Below are 9,649 nucleotides of genomic sequence, written 5' to 3' on the forward strand. Positions count from 1 at the left end.
AAGCTTAGCTGAGGAACCCTGCCATGCTCTAGTTTCTTAACGCAGGCTGTGTTAGCATTTAATTTCAGCAGAGAGAGAGAGAGAGAGAGTAGCAGTATTGGCTAGGCATGGAGGAGTGTTGGTATTCACCAATATTCCAGCGTCTGCCAATATTGCTGTACATAATATGCAGGGTTCCCACACGCGTCCAGTCCTCACATTTTTTTTTTTTTCAATAATTCTATGTCTATTCTTTTTTCTGTCCTATGTGCTTAGTCTTCCCCAATGAAGCTTAGCTGAGGAACCCTGCCATGCTCTAGTTTCTTAACGCAAGCTGTGTTAGCATTTACTTTTAGCAGAGAGAGAGAGAGCAGTATTGGCTAGGCATGGAGGAGTGTTGGTATTCACCAATATTCCAGCGCCTGCCAATATTGCTGTACATAATATGCAGGGTTCCCACACGCGTCCTGGAAAACCTGAAATAAGTGTGTCGTGGAAACTCCCTGGAAAAGTTATGGGAAGCAGATAACTTGTGAAAACCTGGAAATTATTTATGAACCGGAAATATCCTGAAATTTATGTTGTATAACAGTTGTTGGAAGTGTATATATAATTTGCAGAGGTATGATGAATGAAATGCTGTTATATTTATTTCAGAACGAAATACGGTGATCAAATAATTGAATGTTTAATTACGTTCAAATATTTCATTACAGAGAAATAGGTTATCAGTCTTCTTTTTTCATTAGAAAGATACAAAGTATTAAAGTTCATCTGTAAATAAAAGAACTAGGATAGTAGGAAGGTAGAGAAATTAATATTTTTGCGTGTATTCAAAATTATGTATAAATCACGGCATGTAAAAGGTGTTAAATGCTATGATAATCCTATAGATAAGTTATTTCTTTTTCTTCTGAGGTAGTGTGAATATGTTCTAAATTCTAACAATATTGAAGCTACATTTTTTTAGTGTTTTTACTGTTTTCAATGCCAAATTTTGTTTGCACAAAAATCATAAAAACAAAAGAAAAAGTAACGTGAAAGGGTAATTCAGAATGTATGGAGAGGTGGTATCCTTAAAGGAATAATACTTCCAGTTGCATTACTAATTTGTGTTTGTGCAATGTAGTCAAAATTGTTGGTACTCCGGAAAATCTGCAATGAATACTGGAAAAGTCTTGGAAGGTTGGCGGTTGAAGGGTGGCCTTTTCGTACAATACATTTATGTTGTTTTCTGTGCTTCAGAGCGTAATATTTTATTGTAGAAACCAAATTGTCTTATTTTTTCAATGTCTTGCTGGGAGGCCTGTATACCGAATCTCTTTATATTAATGCTGCGTATACTCTAATTTTAAGCTTCGCTGTGATAAAATGTTGATTATTTCCTTTCTTTTGTCTAGGGCGTGCCAGTCACATCGCTGAGGTTTCTCTTCGACGGTAGAAGAATAAATGATGATGAAACTCCAAAACAGGTAAAGAAAACGATGCTTGTTTAAATTGTATAGCTGCACCGTTCAACATTACTTAACAGATTAGTACGAGGTTGTCTGTGTAGGACTTGGAACATGATTTCCTTGTTTATTTCTTCCAACTATCTCGAATTTATGAATTATTGAAAGTTATGAGATTTGAACACGTCTAAATAACATGATTATCTTAGTTACGGAAGGTCTCCATGCTTGCTACCATTCTTAATATAAAAGCAAGTATTGTTACTTGTGTCGTGTGATTTGGGATTTTACTTTTCTGTGATGTTTAGCAAACTTCATGTTTTTATTCTCTTGCATTCGGGAGAAATTGTGCCTACAGCACAAGGTTAAAATTTAGTAATTTGTATGGATCGATAACTAATCTCAGCAGTTTTTTTGGTCTTCAATCTTCCTTAATTATTATAAACAATATTTGTAATTTCTATATAAATTGTGTTAAAATGCATGCATTGATTCTTAATTTCGCTCGCCTTAGTGTACAAAACAGATGTGCAGCTAAAAATTTTATTTCCGGATTGAAAAAAGAGGGTGGAAGATGGATAGAAAAATTACCGTGTTTTAGACTTAACATTACATTGAAAGAAAGACTTACACATATAGAAAGTTCGTTGCAAGTAACTGGTATATGTGTAATAAATTTCTAAATTCTATTTTTATAAAGCTTATCGTTTGGATTTATTTTCTTAGGCCTTTTTGATTTATTTGTAGATGCAAGGGATTAGGATTTTTTTAGGTCTGTAAATTTAATTATTATATAGGTTAACCCTGAAGAATGTGAGAGTCAGCCTTACAGGTTTTCGCAGCTAATCACTGCACAAGGCTATCTGATAAAAATATATTAAAACACAAGTTTCAATAAACTGTGTCATCAGACTTTACTCCTCAGGATTTCAAGCTGCAAAGAATAAATTTCCCTTGAGTGTGAAATATTGTACACGTTTCAGTAAATGTTGATATCCACTTCTGATATTACGTAAAAATAATCGTTATTCGATGGATATCTTCGGAAGTGAGAAAACAAGCTTTCAAATTGAGTACCTAATACCACACACAAGCTCATTGAGATGTATTGCTTGGTAGCCTAGTATTTATCCTGTAAGTAAAATATACTGTTAAATGATAAAATAAACTTAGCTATAAATCTCCTATGAGTATTCAAACATCATTTCGAAGTTACAGAAATATTTCGTGTATTCTGAAGTAGAGGCGAGATGCAAATGCAAGGGTACGTATATAGGATTTACAAGGAGATCGGTACTAGAATTAAGAAACGTAGATGTGTTAAGGTTAGTGATGCGGCACTATCTAGCTTGTTTAAACACTTAAGCATTTCAAAATATGTTACATATAAGGAATGTATTTATGTGGGTTTTATTTGAAGACAAAAATAATTTGAGCAAGAGAAACTAATTGGATATGGGATTTTATTGTATATTTTTTAATGCGGTTTGTAATATAGCTCCGTGGTTTTAACTTGGCAATTTGATTATCTTAGCTGCTATTTTGATTACTCCATTGTAGACATGCATAGAATGCAAAATTAAGCAGTATTTAGGATTTGGTAGTGATTGCCACGACGTAATTTAAAAATTGATCGTAGATTGTATATTGTGAATTTTCATCTTGTGTTTGGACATTTGTACTATTACACATAGTTTATAATATACATTTTAGGAGCATTTATATTTGTGGTTTTTTAATTTCCAATAGTGAAAGCTAGTGTGTGTATATTGGATAAATATCTTACTTCTTTATTGATGCATACAATATTGCAGACCAGTTCTTGAAATATCTTATTCTAAGGATTGATCAGGCGTAGGTAAGCGTTAATCTGCAATTCCCTATAATTACTCTAGTTTGAACAAATATTTTCCTAATTAGGGTTTTTTTTTTTTTTTTTTTATATATATATATATACAAAACTAGTAAATACGTCCTCCCTGTTCGTCCCTCACATTGGTTGCGATCAAGTGGGTAACATATTTGTCCTCTAAAGCAGAAGGATTATGTATAACATTGCATGCTTGAGTGTGCACGGTACATAACATTTATTTTCCTTCCTTTCGGAGCGGAATTTTTAGAATTTCTTGTAGAGTTGAAACCTAGCTATAAACGTTATTTTCACACTTCCATTTCGTGAAAATCGTGAAATTCCGCTACCTTCCACCCTTCTAAATGAGTTTTGCTAATGCTTCTGATATCTTGATTATGCAACATCTGGGTATCCAGTTTTACTGTTAGTAGTTGTTCATTTAAACATTGTATAGGGACAATTCCACTGGCGTATCTGGCACGTAAAATTTGGGGAGGGGGAAGACGTCAAAATAAGTTATTTAAATTGTAATACCTAGCCCAACTTGTTTATCTTCGATTTCATTTCTTATCTTCCTGCTTACCTTCACGGACTCCCTGAGACATATCAAGAACTATTACAATACTTTCACAGCCTGAATATCATATTCCAAATAAATACATTTAATATTATTTATATGTTATTCTGTCGTTGGTAAATAAATTGAATTGGAATAGAGTATTGAATATTTTAACATTGGGGGGACGCGTCCCCCCGCCAGAGACTCCCGTGGACAATTCAGTGCTAAGGGCATGCATAAGAATTAAAAAAATCTCCATATATCAGGCTTTCCAATACTCCTGTATTTCTTACATTTTAACGAAACCTCTTACATTTTTTTGTAGTATTGCTATTTTCACTTGTTAAAATAATGTAAGTAAATAAGGTGTAGGTGGTTGGAGGGCCTTTTGTCTCCACAGTAGGGTGGTTGAACGAACTCTTCTGTGTTTCGTCCTTTCCTCTTTATTGTCTAAAGATCATTACACCAAACAATATACAGTTAGCGCAAGAAGTATATTCATACACCTTCAAAATGGAACAAAAAATAAGCTAATTTTGCACTAACTGTAGACACATAATTGTAAAGCATGTTATACATAGTGAAATCTTACCTTAAAAGCGCCAGCTGCAGAATTTTGCATTTTGGATTTTACATTTGAGATAGTTGTTCCAGGAAGGGTGCAACGGTATTTCTGCGTCTTTCCCGTTGCGTTTTCAGTATTACATTGTCATTTCTGCATTATAATTCCATTGGCGTTTCTGAGAGATAATTGTCCATTTAGTTATATTTAGAGTGGAATGTATGTTCATATAACAGTTGGTGTAATTTCCATAATATTTTATTTATTTATGTATTTACTTAATTCATACCTATTGGATAATTGAAATGTTCCTTTTTCACAGCTTCACGAAACCACCTATATGCTTTCGTCGTTTTTTTTCATTCATTAGGATTGGGAAGCCTGATATGAGTACCTTGTTACTGGCAGGGCTCGAAAAAGTTTTTGATGTAGGCCCAGGTTCGGAAAACCAAGCGCCACAATGTAATGTGTAGATCTACATGTTTGTTTTGGCTTTAATTTGTAGTCACTGGTATGAAAAGTACTTAATGATGTATTTAAAAGGGAGTGAGTGATTGGCCATTCTTTGAGGTTCAAAGTAAATTTGAAACGTTGAACTATATAACGAATTTATTATATTTCATTTTTCATCCATCCAAGCGGCGGAAAGTAAGAATTGGGAATAGTAACATCAAAATAAGGTAGACGCCATAGCTTTTTTTTTTTTAAATAAAAAAAAAAAAAAATCAGCAGCAGCACCGTCCGCAGATATGGAAACGCTGTTGATAGGTATCCTCTTAGCCGGAGAAAATTGTCTTTTACAATGGTGAAAACTAGCAATGATCAGTTTCGTGGATAACCTTTATAGTGAGAACTTTCTCTTTAATGTTGGAATGGATTTTCTTTTAACAAGACACTATATTAGTTACTTCGTTTCAACTTACTGATATGATTTGATGTCAGTTCTGTAAAATAAGGTCTTAGTACAATCATATTCACACACCAGACCACTGTACAAATAAACAGTTCCCAAATAGCAGTATAACCGAGATGGTAGTTGAGGCTAGCAATTAATGCTCTAGTGAGTAATGTAATAATACAGTGATGTTCGTAATATTCTCATTTTCTGTCAGGGTTCTGATAACCTTGAACTAGAGTAAGAAGACATTTCAAAGCATTTCATGGGGTATGATAAAACCATATTGAAAAAATATAACCGAATATTACTTTCCTCTCTTGCTAAATCGTTTGCTTGGAATGACAAAATCAGTCGTATTTTGGTTCTGAGATTAATAATAAAATTCCCAGTACAGGAATGAAACACACACACACTAACATCGTTGGCTGGTAAGGCATATTCACTGGCGGGTGTGGTTTTTTCGCACTTCCTCTAAAGGTGATACCCATCCACACATGTGAAAGTGCCCCAAGCAACAAGATTGCCAGATGTTGATTCAGTTACACAAATTCAAACTTTGAAATCGCATGATTAATATAAGGGAAGTAGTATACGAGAAGATGAGAAACACTTATTTTATGAATATGTCGTTAGTATCTATACATAAACCGTTGATAATGTATGAAACTTATTTTATTCGGAAGTTAAAATAGCCACATGCACTAGCCACTACGTCTGGAATTATTAACAACAGGTCGTACATGTTTTTCTTCAATGAATTTTGTAATGTATATTAGTTTATACTTATTTATTGCTCTAAGTTTTTGCAGATATTTTTCACACTCTATATTTATAATCATCTTAAACAATTACATTTTTTTTCTAAGTTTAAGAGTTTAAGTGGTCTACATTATAAGACAAATACCTATCATACTTCAATTTTTAAACCATTCTTTTTTTCTAGCTCGAGATGGAAAACGATGATGTTATTGAAGTCTACCAGGAGCAGACCGGCGGTTCGTTCTGAAACCTCCAAAAGCAGTGAAGATGATTCGTTGTACAGCAAACTTCACTCTATCGTTTTATCATCCACACCAATGAGAATGAATGTGGTACTGATCCATCAAGAGATTCTTGTGGCAGCGCCTGTTTTTAAACGTTGGTACTGCATTCATTTGGACAGAATTACATTCCTTCACTGTTTTGTGGTTTATTGTGTAAAGAACATTACAGATAAGCATGTGTTATATAAGATGCAAGCTGCTGGTATTTTTCAAACTAGTTTTAGCGTTTGATTTAATAATGTTCATTAGGGTTATATTTAATACAAATGAATCAGCAATGTGGGCGGAATCTTAATTTTCTGTTCGTTTAAAGAAGAAAAAATCTATCCTTTTCAAGAAAGTTAAAATCATCCTGCTTCATCTCATAGTATTTTTTTTCTAATAGGAAGCCGTTTTTTGAGCTGACGTCATACTAAGGTCTTAAATTCATGTGTCATCCACTTAATATATATATTTAACTTCTTGTAACTATGTGTGGAGCTACGAGTTAGATCTGATGGCGTATTTTCCGGTGGAAAATAGTGAAATGTTGGTGACTGTGAACAGGAATATATAGCTGTGTTGGGATTTGAAAGAAAAAAGTGTCAAGAAGTTGCTTATTCAAACAGCGTTTTATGTTTTTACAGAATTCTTACTTAAATGGAAATATGTTTTGTGAAAAGCAAGAAAAGAAAAAAAAGGGAGGAATTTAGTAAAATTATTAGTGGTTTAGGAAATCTTTAAAAGTATTGTATACCGTCTGAATGTCTGGCGTGATTGGGCCTGGTACAATAGAAATTTGTTAACAAAGTACTAAAAAGATTCATTTGAAATAAAATAAAAGTGTTGTTCTTGCGTTAAATATTGTATGATAGTTGTCATAAAGTAAAGATTTCAATTTTAAGTTGTCTTAGAAATTCTTGTCATCTTAACATTAAGGATGTAAGTTGTTTGTTTTCCCGTAGAAGCTCATATCCCTTCATTTAACTGTATAGGAAAAACTGGAATGTAGTGTGTTTGTACTTTGTGTATAATTTACTGTATACGGACAACTAAAAATTCTTCATTATTTCTGTAAGTATTGTATTGCGATATTTAATCCCAAATATTACTACTGTTCGTAGTTTCAACAGCAACTTAATCCATTGATACAATAATGGAAAAAAGTCTCTCAAGTAGATTGCACGTAATGACTCGTCCTAGTCCCATCTTTTCAGTGTTGGAAAAAAGTTAAAAGCAAATTGAAGATCAAAGGAAGAAAAAAGTATTCCTTTCAATGACTTTGTAAGTAAACCTTTTTCACCATAAACTTGCAACGAATGTACAGTACTTTGAAACTAGTAAGGTTTTTGAAAGGTTACTTCAAATTATACAATATTCAAAATACACAGCATAGTTTGCATGTATAATGAAATCTTTGAATAATTGCATGAATGATGGACAGACTTTAAAACGTTGAAGGTAAAGAATTAGGGCTTCTAATTTTAACCTATAGTTTCCAGCTGCCAGGTTCGCGTGGAACAACTAGTTTTTTTCGATGTAATGACAAGTTTGTTTCAGTTTCTTACGTTTATGGATCCAAGTGACTTGATTGGGAGTTTAACATCCCTTTCAGCAACGAGGCTATATGAGACGTGAACCTACTGATTAACGTGGAATCCAGACCACGTGATCTTCCGCAGGGAATCGAACCCCAGGTCTCCCACGTCAAAGACGAGCACGCTAACCGTTTAGTCACGAAGCTCCTAAGTTTATGAACCAAGGCTAATGGAGACTGATAATGAAATTGATGCCACTTGTTGAATCAGGAAAGAGGGAGGAAACAGGAGAGAACGAACGGAGAGAGTTCGTTCCCCATAAAGCCCACTTGGCGGGGAAAATGTTTATTATTAAATCTATTCCTTTATAACTGACACCTTCATTCAAATTGTATTAAGTGATTGCTCCCAGTGACGCTCCGCAGTGTGCTGCTGAGGGATTAACTATCTGTTCTGTTGGCACATCCTTATCGCAATGCTATTACTATCGTAAAACAAAAAGCAGAAAGCTTTATTTTTTTCCCCCCCTCGTGAAGAGTTAGATTTTCGCTTCGCATTTTGATGTTCTTTGGACGGTTATATTTTCATCTCTCATTGTCAGTATTTTAGGAGGAAGTTAGGGTTCCTATTGGCGATGCAATCAGTTCTTTGCAGTGATCAAATCTAACCATTTTTGGTCATTTGTTAGGAAATGAGGCATGAACCGGAGGCGAAGTCCGTTCTCTCATTGTGATCGTGGGTTATTATTTGCTGCACAGTTTCTTTATTCATGTGCCACTCGACAAGGATTCGCAGTGTCGCATTTTGGTCTTCCGTGATCAGCATCCGTAGTTTCTCTCGCTGTGTTCCCACTGTCCTTACTACATAGGATGTTCATAGTCTTCAATTGACTACCTGAAATGCCTGTGCCATGCAAGTACGCGCGCACGGTATAAAGAAGTAACCCCATACACTTGTTACAATAATTGTTTTTGTTGCAGACTTACCCAGACGCGAAGTAACTTTGGTGTTCGTGATGTGTTGAACTCACGACGCAGCTTAGCAACACCTCTCCGCATTCACCACGCCCACATAGGTGACTATTAGTCAAGATCAGTGCACTTGATATCAGATACTCGTGAAACATTCCTGTTGTTTTTGCGCCGCATGTTGAAAAAGAAACAATCAATACTATTTTCAACAAAGTCGTCAAAACTAATTGAAGTATTTTCCTAAGCGTGGGGCAAGCTTGACATTTTCGTAGCGGCGCACAGTTGGTTTTCCTCTACGAAGAAGGTAAAAATTGAACATACCTAGTAGATACCAGCATGACGTTGGTACTATCAAGAATCTAGAATCGATCTTGGATTATCACAAAACAATGTGTAACAAGTTGCAATGAGTATTGATAAATCAGTGACTCACATTAGTTGAAGCGAGTTTATATAGTTCGACTGCAGTATTCGTGTTTTCTTTCCACGATTCTGAAGTGAAATCGAACATCCTACAATTGTACCCGTTAAGGGAAACGTATGATTATAGCAAGTGAATTATGGTGTAATGGGAAGGTGGGAGGGAACAAATAACCCAGAACACCCACGCACAGGATATTATCCACCATTGACTTGGCCAGGGACCTACGCGCCAGAGGTAAGCGCTCTACAACCACCTCTGAGTCCATTATTTTGATGTTTTGCATGGTGACTTATGTAATGATTACAATGTTGATTTTCTTTTCCTAGTTATCCGCACTGCTTGGATTTGAAATCGGTAATGAGGGTGTGTCAAGTTCCTCTCGATTTTAAAATT

At 34.8% G+C, this 9,649-nt stretch overlaps 1 protein-coding gene across 2 annotated transcripts in view; it reads left to right on the top strand.

Moving 5' to 3' along the window:
• Nucleotides 1-7,227, top strand: part of LOC145672129 (small ubiquitin-related modifier-like) — a 29,480-nt gene extending 22,253 nt beyond the window's left edge. For both annotated transcript variants that reach the window (XM_081741429.1, XM_081741430.1), the window contains exons 4-5: nt 1,380-1,451; nt 6,245-7,227. In XM_081741429.1, the coding sequence (XP_081597555.1) occupies nt 1,380-1,451; nt 6,245-6,307 (135 nt within the window). In that variant the 3' untranslated portion in view covers nt 6,308-7,227. The remainder of the gene's footprint in view (nt 1-1,379; nt 1,452-6,244) is intronic.
• Nucleotides 7,228-9,649: the final 2,422 nt, after the last annotated feature.

The sequence above is a fragment of the Thermobia domestica genome, chromosome 15, assembly GCF_964235325.1.
Source record: "Thermobia domestica chromosome 15, izTheDome1.hap1.1, whole genome shotgun sequence".
NCBI lineage: Eukaryota > Metazoa > Arthropoda > Insecta > Zygentoma > Lepismatidae > Thermobia > Thermobia domestica.